At 34.9% G+C, this 25,717-nt stretch overlaps 1 protein-coding gene across 1 annotated transcript in view; it reads right to left on the bottom strand.

Moving 5' to 3' along the window:
• LOC148944073 (uncharacterized) overlaps positions 1–25,717 on the bottom strand; it is a 76,424-nt gene that overhangs the window by 16,676 nt on the left and 34,031 nt on the right. Inside the window, exon 3 of the mRNA XM_089100350.1 lies at positions 9,891–10,061. Coding sequence (XP_088956476.1) covers positions 9,891–10,061 — 171 coding nt within the window. The remainder of the gene's footprint in view (positions 1–9,890; positions 10,062–25,717) is intronic.

Raw genomic sequence — 25,717 nt, 5'->3', positions numbered from 1 at the left:
AGATGGCAAACATTTTAAAAGCCCAAAGACAAACAATTACTAATGACAGGGCGTCATTAATTGATGGGTCGGGTAATATGTACCGGGAGCAAAATGCAATGTATCTAAAATACAAGATTCTTTCCTTCTAAAGATGATTCGGACAAGAAATTAAACGTCCCCTAATTGAGTTCAAATACCGCTTCCAAGAGTCTAAATTCTTAATCAGCAAAAAGAGAAATTGCATTCTAGCTTCAGTCAAACAACGACGCTAGTCGTTCGAATTTTGCTAAGATAATTAGTAACAAAAAAATGCTACGCACAATATTTCTAAGGAAAGAATTTATTAGACGAAAGGTTCGCATCCTTGGACCACTCGGGCCAATTATGAGCCAGTTCTTACAGCGCAGGACTGAAGAGCTACGTTTGATAGTGGGGTAAAAATGCTTTTTGAAAAATATTCGTAAATCAGAATCAGGACCATTCAGACAGAATTCTTATATTCTTTCATCGTTGTCACCGTTATTGTCATTTGAAGTGACCCATTGCTGTGCACCTAAATATGTAAGTCCCAATAAACATATTGTTTTTTTATCTGTGTTTATTTCATTTTATATGTCTGGATCTAGCCTAATAACAGGTAATTAGTTCGCAAAATCTCCAAGGTAACGTTCCCAGGGAATAGGATCTCCAGATGGCTCAAGAAAAAGAGGTCACGTTTACATGGCTGTACATTTTATTTTCACTCAATAATTGAAGGTGGCGCAGGCCTTGTTGGCACAATCTTCAGCGCTATAAGCGGCGCTATCAGAGAAATTACAAGGTGTAAGCTCACGACCTTTTCGCATAATATCGCCTTTAACGCGGTCAGTATTTAGTACCACATTTAGTATAGCCAGCTATTTTTTCATCGCTACAAATACTAATTTTTCATCGCTACATTTGGGGGTTGCATCCTTCTCACACTGTGAAAGTCTAAAACCTACTGCGTCATTGGCGCTTCACTGAAAACGAATTAGATTACATATATTTTCTTTTGTACTTATTTAAACGTAGAAAATAAACAGCCCCTTTCCCTAATATTCGACTTGAACATTAAACCTGTTGATTGAAATTATCAAACCTAGATTCAGTTTGATTTTATTCGTACTTTCAAAGGCTGTTTGTTGGGGCTCCACACATTGTTATTTTTCTTTTCAGATAAATTACCCGTTTTCTTTTCTGTAATTACATTTGCCTCTAAGATAATTTTCAATCGTAAGTTAAACTCCCGCCCTTAAGGTAACCATTTTACAAGAGAAAATAAGTTGACTGAATTTTAATTCGGTATGAGTCACCACACGGGCTTGCTAGATCTCAATCCATTGATTCTTAAAATGTGCGGAGGGCAAATTCAATTGAGGGACTTGATACATTGGATTGGCCCACGTCACATTGAGCCACACCCAAAGTGCCAAGATGCTTTTAGTGTTCAAATATTATTTTTTAGTCTTTTTTGAGAGTCTGTATTGAGAAGTTGATATGTTTTGTGTCCTTTTAGAAGATTACAAGTATGCTATTTTCTACTGCTGTATAGACTGTTTTTCCAGGAACTCAGACAGAGTAGGAAAAGAGTTGCGAGTCATACCGTCATTTATTATATAGACAGGGTGTCCATTTAACCTCCAAACAGATAGCTAGAGATATTAGTGGTGACCCAAGTTGGGGGACCCTTGGCCTAGAGATTGTCCGTTTGACCGGTAGATCACATTATCATACCCTGAAGCAGGGTGTACCGTACAAAGGTATTAACATACTCTATATTTACGGAGTAATAGTGGTAACCACGGGCATTCCATTACAATATGTGGCGCCAGTGAGGCTTCCCCTCCAATAAGTGATTTAGCACGATTTTTGCGCCAATATATGGTGGCAGTCGTGGCTTACCACTAAAAATAGTGGTGACAGCAACAAAGGTCCTATCGGTAAAACTGAAAGTAAAAGAATTCCGCGTTTCCGAAAAGAAGATTTAATTTAGCCTACAAAGTGGCCTAGTGTGATTACATATAAAGAGAAAATACGGAATCAATTAATAATACTACGAAGATCTAAATAGGCTGTGCCTAATTAGATAATAATAAAAAAAAATATGAATCAATATATCACGCAATTAATTAGCTTGTGAAATAGGCAAATTGAGACACAATAATTTTCCACGAAAAGACCGGAAGTGATATTGGAAAAAAATTTTCTGTTAGATCTAAATAATAATAGGCGTTAACTGAATCTTGAAATAATAGCAGAAAAACGGAAGGTTAACACAAGGTCAGAAAAGGGACAAGAGTTCATAGAATTAGATATGCATTCAAAATAACCCACCGCGGTAAGCCATAAATCGTATTCAGATTCACAATTGTATGCGAAATACCCTAGCTGGAAATACCCTAAGAAAACCACCATCAGACGGAACCATATTTCACTCAGAGGGTGAAATAGACATTTCTGACACGAATGAAGGGGGAAACTTCAAACACGATCAAGAATAGAACGATATCCGGTACAAACCGTAGAGGGAGAAAAGAATATACGGCAGATTCAAAAGGAGTTATTCCCAGATAGAGAAGCCCAGATAAGAGAAACGGATATGGGAGTAAAAACAATACAATGGGGAAGGAGCACACCTGGTAATATGAGACGACATGAAATAGAAACAGTGGCGATAATACATGAAAAAAGTATAATTATATGAAAATACGAGTAAAAGAAAACCAACTCACCCTTCAGATGCTGTGCAAAATGTAGGGGAGTTGCGGGTAGCAGAAATATAACTATAGAACGAATAGACTCAGAAAACGAATAGAGAGGATATAACGTCAAAAGGAATCAGAGTAGGCTGGGTAGCAGGAGCAGTAAAAGCTCAATTTCCAGCAGGGGATCGCGAAAAAGTAGTAATGTAGATATGACACAACATATATTAAAGTTAATGGAAGAAGATAGAAACGAAAGAGAGAAAGATAGAAAAGAAAGAGAGAAAGAAAGGAAACAAAGAAAAGAGGTGGCCAAAAGAGAGCACCGCGAAGATATGGAAAAAATACCGGCCGAAATAGATGAAATTAAGAGATAGAGAGGAGTTAGAAAGAACAAGAGAAACCCGTAGAAAGAACAAGAGAAACCCTTAGAAAGGCTAAAATTGAGGTTGATAGAATAGCCAGAGAAGAAAAAGAGAAGAATGATAAAATAGCTAGAGAGAAGAAAGAGTGAGATCACCAAAAGTTTAAAGGAACCATGATAGGCCTAATAGAAGCCCGCTGGGGAATTCCAGAAAGTGAGATTTTATCACAACTAACTTTCGACCTCGCGGCCGACCGAAGAAACTATGGTTTGACAGCCTTTCCGAGTTCCTGACGATGGTAAATATCAGGTTGAGCGATGTGCAAACGCTTTCCATGGACCGAAGTGGATGGAGGAGGTAGACGTCACTCTCTACGCCGAGCAGCGTCCAGCAGGAGACATAAGTCAAAGTAAGTCAACTTAAAGGCTGTCAGAGAGCCATAACGAATTTTCTAAGAATCAATCACGAGAAAATGAAAATTACCAGACATTAAATGCTAAGACGAAAAAATATGAATCTTCGTTGACTATGCAGGGAGGTGGACCGGCCCAAAAAAATGGGAGGCTGAGCCACCCTGTCGAAAAATCGAAGTGCTTGATACTCCCATTCGAAATGTTGATAATCCGGTAAAATGTGAATCCTCGGAGCCTTTTTCTAAAAATTGCCATCATAGAGATGAGAAAGTAACTTATAAAAGAACAAATTGGGCTATAGCCCATAATAAAGTAAACATTGACGAGTTTGTTATATCACATAAAATAGAAGGAGAATTAAACAGAAAATTGACTCAGGGAGTGAGCAAACTTTTGTGCGAATGGACCTAATTAAAAAGACAGAATAGACCATAAAAACAATATTACAACAGTATGTTATTATGGAGATAATCACCAATGTCCATCTGCGTGGGCAAGAATAGACACTGCGAAGAAGGACAGTACAGTCCAGAGAAAAATTATAAAAATAGGCTTAGTACCTACTCCTTCAGTGGATATTTTAGTGGGAGCAGACTTTGGGAACATCGGAAATCTCCTATCCTTAAAAGCGACTAATTTAACGGTTGGAGATGCAGATGTAAAGAAGCCACATAATATTGAAAATAAAACGCACCAAATTGATTTTTTGGAAGATTTTTCAGAAAACAGAAAACTTCAGAACACTTATACTGAATATGCCAAAATTATTATACGCCCTTTTCCTCGTAAAGTTCGAGAACTTTTAGTAAAATATGGAAAAACCAAATGTCGGAGTTCAATTCCCATTTGATGACAATTTATTTATCTACGGCAAGAGAAAATAAAACTAAAAAAGATAAAAGAAATATTAAAAGGTATTACACAAGAGAAATACATTCAAAAATGGTGGACGCTGGATTCCCATTCAGATTTAACGATGATTTATTATTTTGCGTGTATGACAAAATTGAGAGCAGTGAAAATAGAAAAAGAAATGCTAACAACAGAAAAAATTGCAGCTTCAGCCTGCACTGGCGAAAAATAAAAATTAGATGGGCTGTGCAAAGCTAACATAAATATAATAAATTTTAGAAGGGCAAAGAAGTCCAAGACCCATGGGGAATAAAGCAAGATGGTAAAAAAAAAGTTGAACGACCTACAACGGGTTGGGGAAAGGTTGGAAGATGTTGATTGTCAGGTTAGATTGGAAAAACTTGGGAAGGAATCTGATATTCGTCCTGTCACCTCTATGGGAGATTTGGTCTCTTTTGCGGGGAAGGAGCCCCTTTGGAGAACAACTAATGATGGACGATTTGCTTAGTGGACAACTGGTTGACCAGTTGTGACCCTGTTACCGAGATTGTGCCTCTCTGATTTAGAGTCCTTGGGGGATACTTTCTTCCAGTCACTTCATATTTCACCCAAACCTTTGTCCAGTAACCCTAGTCACAGTTTTAACTCTTCATGGGAATCGACAATTATTTCCTGCAAACATTATTCAGTATCCAAATTTAATCTTCAATTAGTATCAACGCCTATTCTTCATCTGATTATCCCAGGGTTGGGAACCCAGAATGAACTGAATTATGCCAAGGGGCAATTTGCAGTTTAAGTGAGAGGCAGTGTTGTTTCCACCGATGGAAATTAAGACGCTAGTGCAGCCAATTTTTCAGGATGGCTGGCATCGTCGAATGTGCCGTAAGCTGAGTCTCTGCTCCTCTCTAATGTAAATACGTGAGAGCGAGAAAATTTGTATTTTTAATTGTGCTGAGTACGATTATTTTCTGCGAATCTTGGTGACTTCAATTTTCAAAACCTAATACGGATGCCATACGATCGAGACCATGGTGGTTCGACAGTAGAGACGTGTGGATGACGAAAGATCCAGAGCCAAGCAGTATAAGCAAAAGCACAGGTGGAAGAAAGAAGACAACTGGATGTTATAAAATTGAAGTTCAGTGCTATGTTTGTAAGGGTTGACCAGTGTGGCACATGGGTGGTCATTTATCTTACGGGGGAGGTGTTTGGGTTTCACCCCTTGTTTTTTTCAGATAAATGATCCATTTTCATTTCTGTAATTTCATTTGTTTATAAGATAAATTTCAATCGTAAGTTAAACTCTCGTCGTCAAGGCAACCATTTTACAAGAGAAAATAAGTTGACTGAATTTTAATTCGGAACAAGTCACCAAATGGGCTTGATAGATCTCAATCCATTGGTTCCTAAAATGTACGTAGAGTAAATTCAATTGAGGGACTTGATACATTGGATTGGCCCGCTTCACAATGGGCCACACCCCAAGTGCCAAGATTCTTTAAGTTTTCAAATATAATTTTTTAGTCTTTTTAGAGAGTCTGTATTGAGAGGTTGATATATTTTGTGCCCTTTTGAAAGATTACAAGTAAACTATTTTCAACAGCTGTGTAAACTATTTCTTCAGGAACCCATACAGGGTAGGAAAAGAATTGTCATTTATTATATCGACGGGGATCCGTTTACCCTCCAAGGAGATAGCTAGATATGTTAGTGATTCAATCACGTTGTCATACCTGGAGCAGGGTGTACCGTACTAGTGTATTAACATACTCTATATTTACGGAGCAATAGTGGTAACGGTGGGTATTCCATTACAATATTTGGCACCAGCGAGGCTTTTCTTCAGCTAGTGGTGTAGCACCATTTTTGCGCCAATTTCTGGTGGCAGTCGTGGCGTACCACACAAACACTGTTCAAGAAACTTTTTCAGTATAGCACCAATTAAGAAGTAGGTTTTAGACTTTTACAGTGAGAGAAGGAGGCAAAACCCAAACTCACGTTTGTTGTGATTTTTGTTCATTTCAAGCTTGATTTGCACATTCAATTTAAGTTTCGCTCGTTTTAAGATTTATTTATTCATTTATAGTAGTACCTACTGTACTTTTGTTTGCTACGATTGTTTATTTAATTTCTGTTCGTTTTGAGTTTCATTTATGCTTAAAAAGCAAAATATATTTGTTCATTTTAAGTTTGATTTGCATATTCAATTAAAGCTTTCCTCGTTTCAAAATTTATTTATTCGTTTAAGTTTCAAGTTTTTCAAAATTACCTATTTCAAAATACTTCTTTATTGCAAAACAAATTAACAGCTTTGGCAAGAACTAATAAAATTAAACTAAATATTTGACAAGTATTAACCTTTCAATCTTTGACAAAATATAATAAATATAGGCTATTTATATATTAATAAATATATAATGCCCCATAATGAACAATCCCAACGAACTCAACTTCAATTTAAATATTCATCCTCTTGGACCATTCTTAGGTCTATTCATACCTGAACATCGCAGATTTCTAAGATGTTTTGATTTATTTTATTTTTTTTTGGGGGGGGGGGGAGTTAAATTCAGAAGTTCATAGGTTAAAATCTCATTTTTCTCAGTGTTGCCATGTTTAATCGTGAAAATAAATTACTCCCAAAGACACAAAAAGGAAATGTACACTTTCCTAGGATGTTTGGTGTCGCATGTTTTGCCTGCTTATTTAGGGTTCAACGTTACTCCTTACTTTCGTAATAACAGCGTAGACTAGAAATATTCCCAGAAATCTTAAGGGAGTAAATATAAATTTCACATTTTCTATGCGTTTTTAAGTATTTATTTATAGGCCTATTTTGTGCTTTAAATCATGCAGATTGAAAATCATTGCAAGTTGCTTATATATAGAATGGGAAATATACCTCACTATCTTTAAACAAATTGGATATGAGAGAAGCTGGAAAGTTGTGTGGGTCAGGGGCCACTTCGGTGTTTGGGTCTTGCAGAACAGAATTATTTGTAATAATCTGGGTCAAACAACTTCAATAATGGTTAATATAATAAATATTTTAAAAATAAACTTGTACAACGAAAAAAAAAAACTTTGACTTCATCTGCACAAAATAAATTCTGCATTTTTGTTTGAATCTATTGTTTTCATTAAATTAATATTTTACACCAGGCCTTATTAAACTATAGGTCGCGACCCCAAACGGGGTCGCGTATGAAAATTCTGGGGTCACGAGATATTTTAGTGTTAAATACTCAAATAGAATATTTTATATCATCTAGATATGTATTTTTGCAGAATTACTCTCACAAACCTGTACTCCAAATAGGTTGGAATGCACGCACACGAGTTCAGCAAGACGATGATTCAATAACACTGACTGTAATGAACAGATAGTGTAAGATGGGGTGTAAGATGCACAGATGGGGCAAAAATATTGGTATTTAATTTTCAAGCTGCTCATTATTATCATATAGCTTTTACTCACTGCCTTATTCTCCAAGAGGCCCAGCAAAAAACTTAGCACCAGAATTAAACGATGTGCTTCACGATGCTGTTAAGATTATAAAAACTATTAAGAGACATGCCCTTAACAGCTTTTTATTTTGAAATCTCTTGAAGGATACGGATTCCAACTACACAACTTTATTATTATGTGCAAAAGTTAAATGGTTGTAAAGAGGTTGAAGTTTAAGAATATTATTGTTATTAAAGTGCGGAATTAAAATATTTTCCAACCAAACGTAAATGTTTCAAAATCACATATAACTATCCAAGATGTGTTATTTGTCATTGCAAAATTAAACAATCTCAACTTGTATTTCCAAAAAAAATGCAATATCTTTACTTCAAATGATAAAATTGAAATTTTTATAAAAGAAAGCGTCAACATTTGGTAAGTATGGTAGAAAAAAATCATTCGAATGTAGTGTCGACGATTTTATGACCGAGAGAAACCATTCTAAAGCGTTTATTACAAAAATTAGTGCATATCACTCAAAAGCGCTAGAAACACAGTTCTGTACATATTTTATATTAAATATTGATTTCAAAAAGGTAGATTGGATTCAAAGGCTGTTTTGGATTGGCTTAAGTAAGATTGATTACCACTCACTTAAAGCTCAAGAGGAATCTGCTGAGCTTTCGAGTGACTCAAACTTAAAACTAGAGTTTCCAAAACCGCCATTGACTGAATTCAGGATCAGAACTTGAACTGCCAACAGTTGCTTATATGGCGTTAAATGTTCTTCTACCGTTAGAAACTACATATTTATGTTAAGTTACTTTCTCAGATTCACTAAATATTAAATCTCAGCATTATTTATCGCTAAGAAATTTTCAAGAGGTCTTATGTCCAGAGTATCAAACACTCAACCAAGATTTAATTTGTTATGCAATAAGAAAAAAGAGGCATATCCATCTCATTAAATTTTTTCCCTTAATTTTAATTTAATACTTACCACTTATCGCCTGCGTTCAAATATAACCGAGTGAACTAAGAGGTTCACAGAATTCCCTTTTATTTCCGTAACAACAAAAAAAGAAAAAAAGAAAAAAAAGAAAAAAGCAACTGTGATGAAAAATAGGGCATATGATTTTTGTAACTATAATAAGAATAATTTTGCGATTTTTTGTGCAATTTTTATATTTAGATTTTGTATGATTCTAAACAAATTCTACTAATATATATTTTCATATGTACATGTAGCCAAGTGGATTGGTGCACTGGCTTTAGGGTCTTTTGTCCGAGAGGACGAGGGTTCAAATCCTAGTGTACTCAATTATTTGGTTTGGGACGGGAGTCAGTGGCGTGACTCAGCCAGATTCGACCCAGCTTTAAATGGGTAACTGGAGAAATATGGGGAGGGTAAACAGGAAGGGTGTGCGGAAGAACAGGATGGTTGGCCCCAAACCCCCCATTGCACTTCCTGATTGAAGGAACAAGAAACGGAGATCAGCACCGCCAGAAGGGACTGTAATGTCTAATACCGTAATATTTACCTTTTTTAACCTTTTTATATTTAATTTTATTTTATTACCTAATAAATAAATCACCCGAAAATACTCATCAATCTGTTTTTTGTTACTTTTATTTGGGGCCACCAGGAAACTAGGAATCATAAATGGGGTCGTAAAAGAAAACAAGTTTAAGAAGACCTGTTCTACATTAAAAATTTTTGGTAGGCAGTTCAGATCATAACAGTCAATTTTCTGCATCTTTTAAATTCAACTTGAAATCAAAATAATAGACAGATTTATCTCTTAACTTCTAGAGAAATATTGGCTATAAATATGGATTGTTAAAGTCATATGGAGATGTGGTTTTTAGGCCTATTATCAAGCCTTTTGAAAAATAATGGAACATACCAAACTAGGCTACTTTCAGGTTAAAATGTAAAAATGTTCATAAAAGACTACAAAACGGTTTGGCTAACACCTGCACATTGGAATAAGATAAAACAAAAGTTCTAACTTAAGATTAAGTCCTTTTGTCCTATTTTTGTCCCATAAATTTTATCCCACACATTAGAATGAACAAAAACACAATGTTTCAGATATACCTTCATTATTAGAACATTTGGGCTGAAATTCCTGGGTTTCGTATTCAAATTTACATGGTCCTGAAATGCTAGGTAAATTGAGCAAGGGAACATCTTCACGTTTTGGTGACAAAAGATGGTTTGGAAAAGGAAAGGGCTTCTCAAGGTCACTTGGTAAAGCGTCTTCAACTTCTAAAACAAATTTTAAATTAAACAGACATAGAAAAATTTAATAGTAAAGCTTACTAAACAAATCTGACTGCTTTTCTTTTTAGTTACGTGTAAAAATGTAAATATACAGACATTATATGCATACATAAAATTAGATATATATCCAGATTTTTCACAAATCGTTTCTTAAATCTGCTTTTTAAAGCAAAATAAAACCTGAAACATTCAACGAAACTCATTAACATAGAACGAACAAAAACCTAAATATATCGTTCATTATACCTGCACACGGAAAAGATTGACTGAAAAATTATCTACGGGATGATTACTTGTCGCACCAAATTTAAAAATAAACGCAACCGTAATAATCTTAATTTAAAAGTGTGTTGTAGCACAAAGAAAACATTTTGATCCCCCCCCCCTCAGCTCTTCACCTTAGATCCCAGAATATATGCAGTTACATTTTTTTTCTTAGGACCACTTAATAAGCAAGGAGCAACAAAGGGACAATTAGTTTCTAGAGTTTTTCCATAATTCTGGGACAAAAAGATCCATGCTTTCGGTACAGCATATCCTTTTGGGCTAAATGATCGAGTAGCTAAATATGGAGATATGTCCAATGGCGTTTAGGACAGTTTTTTTTTAATCAAGTAATTACCTTAATTTCATTATAATAAATACAATTCTGCAACTTTTTGTGCAATTTTTAAATTTAGATTTTGTATGTTTTTAAATAAATCCTAGTAATACACATTTTCATATGTACATGTATATTATAACCTAATAAATAAATCCCCCAAAAATACTCATGAATCTGTTTGTTTTACATTTATATGGGGTCGTCAGGAAACTAAGAATCGAAAAAAGGTTTAAGAGGCCCTGTTCTACACTTAAAATTTCTGGTAGGCAGTTGAGATAATAACAGCCAATTTTCTGCATCTTTCAAATTCACCTTGAAATCAAACTAATAGACACATTTATCTCTTAATTTAGGCTATAGAGAAATATACAATATAAATATGAATTGTAAAATTTATATAGAGATGTGGTTTTAAGGCTTATTATCAAGCCTTTTGAAAAATAATAAAACATACCAAACTAGGCTACTTTCAGGTGAAAATTTAAAAATGTTCATGAAAGACTACAAAAACGGTTTGGCAAACACCTGCACATTGGAATAAGATAATACAAAAGTTTTATCTTAAGATTAAGTCCCTTTGTCCCATAAAATATTATCCAATACATTTCAATCAACAAAAACACACAGTTTAAGATATACCTTCATTTTTAAAACAATTGGGTTGCAATCCCTGGGTGTTGTAGTCAAATTTACATGGTCCTGAAATGCTCGGTAAATTGAGCAAGGGAACATCTTCACGTTTTGGTGACAAAAGATGGTTTTGAAAAGGAAAGGGCTTCTCAAGGTCACCTGGTAGAGCGTCTTCAGCTTCTAAAACAAATTTTAAATTAAACAGACAATGAAAAATTTAACAGTAAAGCTTACTAAACAAATCTGACTGCTTTTTCTTTTTAGTTACGTGTAAAAATGTAAATATACAGTCATTATATGTATATATAAAATTAAATTCATATTCAGGTTTTTTCACAAATCGTTTCTAAAATACGCTTTTTATAAAGCAAAAGGAAACCTGAAAGATTCAACGGAACTCATTAACATAGAAGGAACAAAAACCTGAAATTCATAAAACAAAATTCATAGCATAGAACTAGTACTGAATAAAAGCAAATGAATATTGAAAAAAAAAAACATTTTACAGCTTAACAATCACAAATAAGTTGACCAATCAATTGGGGATTTTCTGAATTAGTTCCCAAACAATAAAATACAAAATATAGTCTCCCAAACTTTAACGGCTGATTTCAACTAACTTTATTCCTCTCTTACATGTCTTATAACTTGATATTCCCGTCTGAAGCCACAGGACTACTCCTACTTTGGTGGTACTAAACCGTTCATCATACCTGCACACGGAAAAAATTGACTGAAAATTTATCTATGGGATGATTACTTGTCTCACCAAATTTTAAAATAAAAGCTAATAATCTGAATTTAAATGCGTGTTGCAACACAAAGAAGCCATTTGTATCACCCCTCAGCTCTTAATCCTTAGATCCAACAAACATTGGCAGTTACTTTTTTTCTTAGGACCCCTTAATGAGCAAGGAGAAAAATGATGGACAATTATTTTCTAGAGCAAAGTAGCATTTCTTTTATTATGTATTTGAAAAGTATATTTTTTATAACAAAGTATTGATAAAAATATATAATGTACAAAAAAAGAAAATATGACGAGTTATTTCTTCAATTTTGCTTTACATTTCAAAATTGTAGCGGTAATGAATAACCCCTTTGTTTAATCAGCGATAAAATATAGGCTCCAGACAGAATGAAACCTTCAAAAAAATACATCTTAAATCAAAGCATGTTTTTATGCCAATAAACGAAAATAATATTTTGAAAGACCATATAAAACTTTAAATAAAGCAAAAACAAATCCTTTAAGAAATGTATGATCATTAATGAAAATATTTACTGACGTCACATGAAGTTTCCTGCTGTATTGCTAAAACTAAAATGCTGTTCACCATTGAAGAAGATCTTGTATTGCATGCTGCTATTTGTAGAAACGTTGTAGAAATTCTAGATGAAAGTAAATACGCCAATGATATTTAAAAAAATACTTTGTCAAACGACACTGTCTCGAATAGAATATCTGATATTAACAAGGACCAACTAGTGCAAACTGTTACAAGAATTAAAGAAACCCAAAATTTTCAATTCAGCAGAACGAACCAACTGATATTACTAAATTGGCTCGATTGTTAGAATACGTCAAGTACATTTATAAAGATTCGTACAAAGTTGACAAATTTTAATACTGAATTCTTAATAGTTTGAAGTTTGAAAATATTATTGTTATGAAAGGGTGGAATTGAAATATTTTCAAACCAAACAAAAATGTTTCAAAATGACTTTGACCATCCAAGATGTGTTATTTGTCATTGCAAAATTAAATAATCTCAACTTGTATCTAAAAAAAAAAAAATGCAACATATTTACTTCAAATGATAAAATTGAAAGTTTTATAAAAGAAATCATCAACATTTGATTTGATTTAACAATTGAAAACATCAACAATTGATATATATGTATATATATATATATATATATATATATATATATATATATATATATATATATATATATATATATATATATATATATATATATATATATATATATATATATATATATATATATATATATATATATATATATATATATATATATATATATATATATATATATATATATATAATTTTATTATAAGCCAAAAAACAGGCCATACAGAACAGTATTCTTAATCACACTCCACAAGAAAAATAACATAAATATCAAGTTTCACTCATTCATGTCAACGCTTCATTTACAAATTTACATAACTGCCTGATTGACCTTTTTACAGTCGTTTTCAGGATCCCCGGGAACTCCAAGTTACCATCCTCAAAATACTTTTCCCTTGATAGAGAAAGTTGCTGGCACTCGGTGAGAATATAGGCGACATCCCCAATACCTAGGTTGCATCTGGGGCAAGAGTAATCCGCATTTGCATCTGGGGCCACCCTATTTCTTTCAAATACTCTTTTTCTATTTTTTAGTGGCAGGCAATTCGCTCGGATCCGAAACCAAGTCCTCAGTGTCTCCCCCGGTAATCCTAGTTTAAAATAATATTCGAATCCAAATATCTCTTTTACATGGGAATAAAACCAGTGTTTCAGATGTTTTAACTGCCTGGGTCCACATATGGACTTCCTGGTTTTTCATTCTTTCTACAATCATAGCCAAAAACGACTCACCTTAATCTGAGGGACCTAGCCCCTCATTCCAAATATATGATAATCCTAATCCATCTAAAACATTTTTTATTTGATACGGCCACGATCTTTTACGTTTCGACCGTAGCATCTCCACATAAGCTGCTTTTGCTAACCTATCTTCTGACAGACTTAGAACCTTTAGGCAGTACCGGATCATCTGTGCTATTCTACACATTCTCAGCAAAAATATACCTAGGTCACCTTTTATAGCCTGATTGTGGGTCGTTCAAAGTTCAGCTCCTTAATGGATAGTAGGCAAAACTTTAGAACTAAAAACATATTTATGTATTTTTAGATCTTTTATACTTGAAAGCCTTGAATTACGTAAAATGGCAGCTGAAACTGCTTTCCCTCTCTTAATCATCTGTTTTACATGCTCTTTCCATCCTCCTTTTGCTGAAAGTGTTACTCCCAAATTTTCGCTCTCTTTTAATTTTTCACCTTTATAATAAAATTCTACTTTTTGATCATCATTATTCACACGAATTCCTCTAAAAACCACAATCTCAGTCTTTTTAATATTCAACACTAGTTTCTTTCAAACTAAATATTCTTCTAATATACTCAATAAGATTTGGACCTCCTCTGGTGACTTGCCTATCAACACCGCATCATCAGCAAAAAGCAACAGAGATAACGCCAGGTTCCCTAGTGACACTGTAGGGGCCCATACCTTTTTAAAATGGTCAACAATATCATTTATATACAACATGAACAACCTAGGCGAAATACTACTACCCTGTTTTACTCCTTTTCTAATTTCAATCGGTAACGATAATCCCTTCCCTAAAACTTTATTATACCAAATGTCTTTCTATATATATCAGCCAATATCCTAACGAAGAGTCTTGGTAAACCTACCTTTAATAGTTCTAAACACAGGAGAATCCTATCAATACTGTCGAAGGCCTTTTCTAGATCTAAAAATGCAACGTACAACCTATTCTTCCCTTTTGCATATTTCTCTACAAGCGCCTGTAGGACTAAGACCCTATCAGCATTATATCCATCCCGAAATCCTGCCTGCTCCTCCTTCAAAATCCTATATTTTTCTAACCAATGAGCTAATCTAGCATCTAGTGTTCTTTCTAATATTTTGCTAAGACTAGGTACTAAAGATATCGGTCAATAATTACTGTGATCCGCTGGGTCTCCCTTTTTCAATAGCGGTAAAATCAAGGATGTTTTCCACGGTGATGGCCATTCTCCAGAGTCCGGAACTGAGTTGAAGATAGCCAAGAAGATGGGCATGAATAAAAGTTGGAGTTGTTTCAAGATCATTGTTGGGACTCGATCGCTACCAGGTGCTGATCCACCTTCCATGGCGCTTATGCATTCTTCGATTCTTCTTCCGATGCGGATTTTATCAGATCATAATCGTGTTCCTTCAGTGGGAAATTAGTCTCATTCTCTGTATTCGATGATTCGTCGCTAAACCAGCATTCAAACGAATAGTCTTCATGAACCACATCCTTGTAGTATGTAGGCCATGTTTTCGGGTCAGGTACTTTTGGCTGAGCTATGGAGGCCCCTTTTTTTTTATCTTTCTCCAGAAAAACCGCGTATCACTCTTTTCATAAAACTGGATCAGCTCCTCCTTACCTTTTTGAATAGCCTTTAACCTTTTACCCTCCTTACCTTATATATATATATATATATATATATATATATATATATATATATATATATATATATATATATATATATATATATATATATATATATATATATATATATAATATATATAAGCAAAAATTGCTTATGTAATTTTATAAAGTAAAAGTTTCATTTTATTACGGCTTTGATATTATTTAATGGGTATGTATTATATATAGGTATTATAATGGGTATGTAATTTATAGAGTTATATATACTATAAATTTGGATTGTAAAATTTATACAGCTAGACGCTAAGCGCATCGGGCAGTCCTAGACTGTTAAGGTATTCTTCTACGAGGCTGTTGGACTTTCAAATGCACTTCGTCGTAGACTTTAGGTAGAATATGAAATTTTCCGAGTATTTGAGGGCCTCCGTCCTCCCCGTTGCTGCTATAATTGTCAATCGCCTGATCATGTAAAGGCCAATTGCACCAGCCCTCATCGCTCTTCCCGCTGCAGCGGTATGCATTTATCGACAAAAGATACACCATGCTTGGCTGAACTGAAGTGTGCGCTATGTGGTGAAGGCCATGTTGCATTCAGTCTAAATTTCCGCGTAATCCGCAATGCCATAGCTAAGCGGGCCTTAAACAAGAAATGACTGGAACAGTAACGTTTTCTGTGAGTTCTTTAAACATAAATGGCACCAAAGACAAAGATTGTTCAATAAATCAGAAAATGAACGATTTTGAAATCGTGTTGCTATAGGAACATCTTTTGCCGGCTGTGTCAGCTCACTAAACAGAAGTGACGAATATGTAGTTTATACAACCAGTGCCAGACGTACGAGGGGCAGACCTTCCGGAGGGCTTGCATGGCTTGTGAGGAATAGACTTTCGTGCTTTTCTCCCCAGTGCATACACTCCCAGTGCGATAATTTTATTGCTCTTCGAAATGCAGATCTAGTGATCATTAATACTTAATTACCTCATGATAAAAAAACAGTTTTGTCACTAAATAAATTCACAAAAATTGTGTCATCTCTGAAGAAGTTCCTTCGAAATATTGAAAGTCATAGCTATAAATGGATCATGGGGGGAGACCTAAATTGTAACATAGATGGAGAGTCAACTCGGTCTGATCTTGAGCTTCAGTCTTTGCCAAATGGATATCAGATAGTAGCAAAGAGTGCAGATTTTTCGTACATTGATAATAGTCAATGTGTATCTGATATAGACCCTTGTGTTTGCTCGGCTGGTGTGATATGCTCGAGTGTCGAGGTTCATGATGAAGAAAGAGATTATGATCACACCCCCCCCCTAACTATTACCGTCTCAGTTTCGTACTCTTCTGGCCCGAATCAGTGTGAATCTTCTGTACGGGGCACGAAATGGTATAATAAGCATGAATGGAATAAAGCTAACTGGACATTATATATCTGTACTTTGGCAACTCTGCTCTCATCTGTGACAGTTCCTTACCATTTACTTTGTACCAGTGTCCTCTCGCCTAATGCTCGATCACAACTTAATTCTTACTATTCTCAGATGGTTGCCTGCCTCAAACAAGCCGAGCCCATTGCTGTCCCTGTTTCGCGTATTCGTTCGAAAACTAGAAGTTCTTTATGGAAAGATGACCCTCAGTTAAAAATTGTTAAAAATCGGGCAAAAATGTGGCTTTGGATATGTAATGCGTGTGGCCGCCCCACTTCGGGTCATGTATTTAATATTAAAAGAAAAACTAAGTCTGAATTCAAATCTTACTTGCGAAGCGTCCAATATAAGGGTAAGGAATTTCCAAAAAGTCCTCGGCAATGGAGTGAAGTGGTTAATTCTAGTAAGGTAAACCCGACTGTTTCGTCCAGTTTAATTCCTGGTGATTTCATGGGTTAGTCATTACTCGGCAATTTTCAGTATAGTAAATTATGCAGTCCATTCCAGGTTTTGTAGACTGCTTGATCCAGTTATTCCGCGTAGACTACACCAGAAAGATATTATCCTTATTAGCGCTGAGTCTGAGGTGAAAAGCATTAAAGGACTAAAATCGAAGTCGGTTTATTTGAATGGAATTTGTGTTGAACATTTAAGAGTTGATTCTCCCGAGTTGCTTAGCCATCTGCAACTACTTTTTCAGATGTGTGTTAGTAGCTCACTAATGCCTGATTTTTTTTCTATGTGGGACTGTTGCCTCTGTTCTGAAGCGAGGGAAGGATCCGCTTAATTGTGGATCATACCGCCCAATCACTGTAGCGTGTGATTTTAAGCAAACTATTTGAATATGTATTGCTCCCATTTATTCAAGATAAGGTGGATTATAACGTAAATCAGTTCGGTTTTAAGTCACGTATAGGATGCCAGCATGCCCACCGTATTTTTACAACAGTGTTACAAGAAGCACATCGTTTAAAAACGGAAGTTCACTTTTGTGCGCTAGACCTATCAAAAGCTTTCAATAATGTTTGTCACACTCAGGCATGGTTTTATCTGGCACGTTTAGGTGTGAATAGTTCAGTTATTTGTGTACTTCGGTTTTGGTACCAGAATACATTTATCCAGTTGAGGCAGGGTTCCCGGGCCTTTGGTAAAATCTCAGTTAGATCTGGGGTCCGTCAGGGTGGTGTGCTTTCACCTCATATTTTTAAAGCTTGTTTATTGAATTTTCTTAATAAGATACCGCTTTCTTACTTTTCAGGGTTGTCAAAAGTCTCTTATAAAGCATATGCGGATTATCTTCAACTTGTTAGCAGGTCAAAGTTTACTTTAACGAAGTCTGTGCTACTAGTATCGCGGCTGTATGGGGAAATCGGATTAAGCCTCAACACTGATAAATGCAAATCTTCAGCAACGCCACTTAATTGCGTCTTATTTTCTATAAAAAGTGTTGATTCTTTCCGATGGCTTGGGATCAATATTTGCAAATAGCTTACGTTAATTCGTTTCCGGGCATTGAGTGATATTAAAGAGAAGCTGAAACTTGGGTACGCGAAAATTGTCCCCAACAGGGGAAGATATAACAGAAAAGCATTGGCTAAATTGTACTCGAGCTTTTGTAACCATGCGGTTTTGTTCCCAGCTGGCCTTCACATCCTGTTTCGTCCTGGGGATATTAGCGATGTTAGAATTATGTATTTTAGATATTGCAAGTTTTTATTGTATCTACCTCGCAGATACAGTAATAGAAAGATGATGCGGATTTTTGGCACTCCGGATATTGTAAATTGTTTTGTCAGACAAAGTAGCCGTCTTCAAGAGAGCATTTATGCTACTTTGGGTGTTAACCGCCCACTTACCCGGGTAGCTGCAACGCATTGAGTGTAATATTTATTTATTGTGCTGTTGTTAAATGTATTTTTGTGTTTTTTTTCCTTTCTTGTGTTACTCCACTTCATTTTCTGTATAGTGGGTCAAAAACAAATTATTATTATTATGAAGAGATGTGGTTTTAAGGATTATTAACAAGCCTTTTAAAAAATAATAAAACATGCTAAACTAGGCTACTTTCAGGTGAATATTTAAAAATGTTCATGAAAGACTACAAAAACGGTTTGACAAACACCTACACATTGGAATAAGATAAAACAAAAGTTCTATCTTAAGATTAAGCCTTTGTCCCATAAAATATTATCCAATACGTTTTAATCAACAAAAACATAGCGTTTCAGATATACCTTCATTGTTAGAACATTTGGGCTGCAATGCCTGGGTGTCGTATTCAAATTTACATGGTCTTGAAATGCTAGGTAAATTGAGCAAGGAACATCTTCACGTTTTGGTGACAAAAGATGGTTTGGAAAAGGAAAGGGCTTCTCAAGGTCATCTGGTAAAGCGTCTTCAGCTTCTAGAACAAATTTTAAATTAAACAAACATAGAAAAATTTAACATTAAAGCTTACTAATCAAATCCGACTGCTTTTTCTTTTTAGTTAAGTGTAAAAATGTAAATATACAGACATTATATATAGATACATAAAATTAGATGTATATTCAGGCTTTTTCACATATCGTTTCTAGAATCTGCTTTTTATAAAGCAAAATGAAACCTGACAGATTCAACACAAATCATCAACATAGAACGAACAAAAAACTGAAATTCATAAAACAAAATTCATAGCAGAGAACTAATAGCTGGATAATTACAAATTTAGTATAACGTAATGAATTAAAAAAAAAATTGAATAAAAAAAAATCACCAAAAAGTAAACATTTTACAGCATAACAATCACAAAAAATTGACCCAATTAAAGGTAAAAAAATAGCAATTAATTGGGGGCTCTCATCCTATGACTGGTACCGTCAATGCGTTTTTCAAAGAAGATAAACACTACAGCCCCTGCTATGTCTACGTACCCAATCATTTCCGCCATAAATCTGTGCTAGAGCTAGACTGCTAGTAGCTAATTAGTCAGGTTAAACAGCGAGTCTGCATAAGAAAGTCACCCATACAATTTGATTTAGTAAATCTTTATTCGGCCAATTAATTTGACATTTCGATGAGTTTCCATTTATCTGGTGCACAAAAACGAAGAAAGCAGCAACAAAGGCAGCTGATGAAGTAAGAGAGCAGCCAAAACGACGGGAATTCTTTGCTAAGTCAGACTGCGCTAAACTCAACGAAGTAAGTATATTTTCTACTTGTAAAAAAGTTCAATGGAAAGTATTATATACTTTTTCGTGCTAGCAAAGGCACAAATTAACAATGTGCTTAAACAATAAGCCTAATTTTTAAATTTTTTTTTCGTTTGATTTCAGTAAAGCGCTTTTCAATTTTACAACAACAAGGATTGAGAAGTAATTTTTGTTCCATTTAACTTTCAAATCCACTCTTCACTTTCATTACAAAACTGATTTTTTCTGTCTATTTCGGCTTTTTTTTTAGATAGCTCTATTCCTCACTTTATTACTTATAACTTTCAAATTCATGTATACTGTGGGCATTTTCCAGGCTGACCAAAAACTCAGTAAAAGTTTATTTCGACGAAAGAAGACATCGAGAATCAAGCCTTTAGCTAGAAAGATTACGGTTACTGTTGATCTAAATTGAAGGTAGAATTTTAATCAATAAAAAAGTGGGAGCTCCTTTGCCGTCCACTGAGTTTGGCCTCAGAAGCCAGAAAAAGATAGATCTCTAACCCCTCCCCTTAAGGCTGATTCAATTTATTTCTGATTCTACAGAATTACTTATTTTTCCCTAAAAATTAATTTCCCTCACAATTCCACTCTCCATCAAATACTTTTTTACCGAGATAGAGAGATTAGTCACTTAGCTATGAGGGCATGGATAATACGACTGCTTCAACATTTCAATATGAAGAACTTTAATAAACTGACCTTTTCGTTGCATCTGGAACCTTGCCTAGTTGCCCAATCGAGTCTAAACTCGTACAATAGAGTACCTTCAACGCGAACATTTTAAAGAACTTTCTAAATTACTGTAAAGTGGAATTTTAATAACAGTCATCATTCCTGAATTAGTCTCAGTTTAGTATTTTTTTTGCACTATTATTTGTTTAACAATTTCTTATTTTTTATTTTTGGTTACTATGAGCTGACTGTCCCTCCTGCCTAACATTATAAACTGAAAATTACCATGTACCTTCTCAATATTATTAGTCTAATTTTTCGAAAAAATAGATAAATAAAATGCTAAAACAGATAAAATTGTTGGAGAAAAGCAGTTTAAGAGAGGTAGAATGGTGTGCAAACCAAATTCCGCACTTAAACATGGTGCTGCAATACGGTTGTTCCTAGTATGAGTAGCAGTTAAATATAGAAATAAAATTCACAAAGAAAACAAAACTGGAAAGAAAATTGAAAAGAAAACTAGAAAAGGAGGGAATAAAATTTCTTTTTGTTTCTTTGGGTTTTTGCTGAAACTGATGTAACTTCTCCAGGAAGGGTTTTCTCTGAGATTTATTTAGCTTAGGAAACATTTCTTGGTTTTACAAATTAAAGTCAAAAGCCTTGTCGTTTATCTTTAAAAATTTTTATGTAAGACTTTTTAGATAAATAATAGAAGGGTAGTTTTCCTTTCCTTGCTACGATTCTCAAATGCTTTTTTTGAATAGCCTCCAAGAGAGAACGTTGATGTTTCGTTAATAGGAAATGGCGGAAAAGACAAGCTTACTCTAAAATAGGACCAATGAACGATTTTTAAATTTAATTGGATGGGATTAGTGACTTTTGTGCTTAACTAGGAGTTTTTGGAAATCAAGTGAAATGTTTCAAGCTTTTCGTGTATGGCTGTCATATAGTTCATTCAGAACATTAAAGGATGTATTTTTCATCTAGGAATCTGAGGAAACTCTTCCACCTAGGAGTAGCACAAGCAGGACAGAGAAAAAGAGGTGAATACTCCTGATGGAAGTCCCACTTGCTTGGTCCTCGGACAGTCAACTTCAGGCTGCAACAATCAGGTGTAGAAGACCCTAAAACGTTAAAAAGGTGGATTTCAGCTTCAGACGAGTACCGTGACGTTTCAAAATCACCTTTTGATGGACCAAAACAGTCAGTGCTTGAAAACTACCCGGCAACAATGTTCGGGAAATAGTACCGTTAATTTTCCTGTAACTATTATGCAAAATTCAAATGGCTGGAATATTCCGTGAAGGCTGATTTTGTGTTTTGTTTTTCGTGCCGTCATTTTGGTGGAGTGTCACTGAGACCCGGTGAATCTTACGGCAGAAGGCCTTTTATAGATGTTGGCTGCAAAAATTGAAAAAAAAATCTTGGGAGTTGGCAGGTTCCCATGAAGAAAGCGAAAGACACAAATATTCAATGCTGTCGTGGACCCAATATTCGTGCGTGAAAGATGGAGAGCAAAATTCAACTGTAACAAGTTTGAATGCTGATCACCAACGAGAAATTCAAGAAAATAGGGAAAACATAAAGACACTACTATTATTGACCGGGCTTCTTGGACGCCAAGCAATAGCTTTTCGAGGACACGATGAGAGCGATACGAGCGAAAATCGAGGAAATTTCCGGGAAATCCTAAGCGTTGAGTGTCAGTTAGAAAAAAACCCTATCGATGAAGCTAGAAAGAAGGTACGGATATTACATAAGTCCAGAATGCCAAAATGACTTCATTTCAATTATTGGAAGTGAGATAAGACACCATATCGTTAAAGAGGCTGAAAAAACGAAATATTTTGCTGTTATGGTTGACGAAACCAAAGACATTTAGAAAAGGAATAGCTTGCAGTTCTGATTAGATACTTTTACAATGGAAAAGTGAAAGAAAGAGCTCTTGGTGTTTTCACATGGAGAAACTTGATGCAGATAGTTTGTCCGTTTTTATTGACTAAGAAGTACGAAAAACAGGATTCAGCTGGTTATATTGTGTTGCCCAATGCTATGAAGGAGCCAGAGTCATAAGCGGTCAATTTTCAGGTGTGCAAACCCGTATTAAAGCAATTGCACCGAATGCAATTTATATTCACTGCCATGCTCATAGACTCAGCCTTGTGTTGGGTGACTGCATACAGAACTTAGACAAATGGCAACTTTCTTCTCCATTCTTCAAGAGTTGTACTGTTTTATCGCGAATAGCAATACACGCTACCAACTGTTCATTGATATCCATAAAGCCACTGGAATAACTGTTCTTCAGCTGGAGAAATGACCTACTACAAGATGGGCATACTGTTATAGATCGGTGAATAAAGAAATGAAAAGATACGACTGTATTTTGGCCGTTTTATCAATTACCAGAACATCTAGTGACGGAGAATCGACAGCGCAGGCTCAGGGACTCGCAACCCGGCTTCAAAAATTTGAAATTATATTTATACTCTATTTAGCAGAACAAATTTTTTGTGCCACGAACTCTCTGTCTGAGCAGCTGCAGGAGGTAGATCTAATTTTCTGTAGAACTACTGGTCTTATTGCAGCTATGCAAGACATAATTAATCCTAAGCGTTGTGTGTCAGTTAGAAAAAACCCTATCGATGAAGCTAGAAAGAAAGTACGGATATTATATAAGTCCAAAATACCAAAATGACTTCATTTCAATTATTGGAAGTGAGATAAGACACCATATCGTTAAAGAGGCTGTAAAAACGAAATTTTTTGCTGTTATGGTTGACGAAACCAAAGACATTTAAAAAAGGAACAGCTTGCAGTTCTAATTAGATACTTTTACAATGGAAAAGTGAAAGAAAGGGCTCTTGGCTGTTTTCACATGGAGAAACTTGATGCAGATAGTTTGTCCATGTTCATTGACTATGAAGTACGAAAAACAGGATTCAGCTGGTCATATTGTGTTGCCCAATGCTATGATGGAGCCAGTGTCATAAGCGGTCAATTTTCAGGTGTGCAAGCCCGTATTAAAGCAATTGCACCGAATGCAATTTATATTCACTGCCATGCTCATAGACTCAGCCTTGTGTTGGGTGACTGCATACAGAACTTGAGACAAATGGCAACTTTCTTCTCCATTCTTCAAGAGTTGTACTGTTTTATCGCGAATAGCAATACACGCTACCAACTGTTCATTGATATCCATAAAGCCACTGGAATAACTGATCTTCAGCTGGAGAAATGACCTACTACAAGATGGGCATACTGTTATAGATCGGTGAATAAAGAAATGAAAAGATACGACTGTATTTTGGCCATTTTTTCAATTACCAGAACATGTAGAGACGGGGAATCGGCAGCTCAAGCCCAGGGACTCGCAACCCGGCTTCAGACATTTTAATGTATATTTACACTCTATCTAGCAGAACAAATTTTTTGTGCCACTAACTCTCTGTCTCAGCAGTTGCAGGCGATAGATCTAGTTTTCTGTAGAACTACTGGTCTTATTGCAAGACATAATTAAAAACATACGAACTGTCGAATCTTTTGATGAAATCTCTCATAGAGCAAAGGACTATTCTCGTCAGTGCGCACTCACTGACGACCTTTTGCATAATTTTCAGCATTCAGATTCTTCATGTAAAAGACAAAAGCGTGCGCAGCAAGTAGCTTCTCGCCTACGTGATTTTGTAACAATGTCAACTTTGGGAAAAAACGATCTAGCTGAAGGGAAGGAATCAAGGAAGGGAAGGAAGATTATGAATAATCTTCCACTGTTAGACTCAATCTCTGCGTTACTGATTTGCCACACTTTGTCAATACTAGCCAACTAGCAAGTGTTGCAGTACATTACAAAGAAGCTTCCATTGACACAACTCTGTTGGCCTTGCAAACGGATTTTGTGAGAAGATATATTAATTCCTTAGCCAATAAGCCTAAAGACCTCTTTAAACTTCACGATTGTCTGAAGGCATTTCGATAGCGTATTCCAAAGTTTTGAAGGTTATACAAATCGTCATTACTCTACCCATCACAATAGCCAGTAATTAGAGATTCTTTTCTACATTAAGCATGGTTAAAACCTATTTAAGATTAACAATGGGTGACAATAGGTTGGGTGATCTGATGTTGATGTTTAGTGAAAAGTTTCATGTTAAATCGTAGGATTTTGATGGTATGGTCGATATTTTTGGAAAAATGAAACCTTGTCGATTCCCAGTGTAATTTATCATTGTATTTAGCATTGTATTTATCAATTAAAATAAGTAATTACCTTCAAAAAGAATTTAAAAATTCAAATTTAAAATGAAACTCAAGTAATTTAAGAAATAGTTCCGGAAAATAAAGTCTTTAGTTTTTTAATGTCCACTAAAATGTAACAATATTTGTCTAAAATAATTCAGAAAAATCAATTAATTGTTTAGGTTAACCAAGGAGGACAATTAGGTTAACTAAGGTTAAACTGGTGGGACCTCCCACTTATTAAAAGGTCTAAATTAGCCTTCAATTACTTTTTATCCAAATATTGTTTCAGCATCTATGCCAATGTTATAATGAAATCAATTTCTTTTTTTATTAAAACTCTTTAATTATACTTGAATACGATATACTAATGTAGAAAAACTACAAACAATATCCCTATTCAATAGATTTTCTATATACCATAGTTATAGTGACAGCTGTAACCTAAGACAGAGCAAACAGATATTGAAATAGCCGGACACCCTTTGAAATGGCGTCGATTTTATATAAAAATTAACCAAAAATTTGCCGTCCAACCTTTTCTAATGGTGCCACTCTAACCTTTCTTAGCAACCTACTAAAGATAAACCAAACACCATTGTTACTAAATGTTTAAAACGCGTTGGGAAACAGAAAATTA

Source organism: Artemia sp. Qi Xiang Cuo, chromosome 14 (assembly GCF_049724085.1).
Source record: "Artemia sp. Qi Xiang Cuo chromosome 14, ASM4972408v1, whole genome shotgun sequence".
NCBI classification, from domain to species: Eukaryota; Metazoa; Arthropoda; class Branchiopoda; order Anostraca; family Artemiidae; genus Artemia; species Artemia sp. Qi Xiang Cuo.
This window is presented reverse-complemented; position numbering and strand designations above follow the sequence as displayed.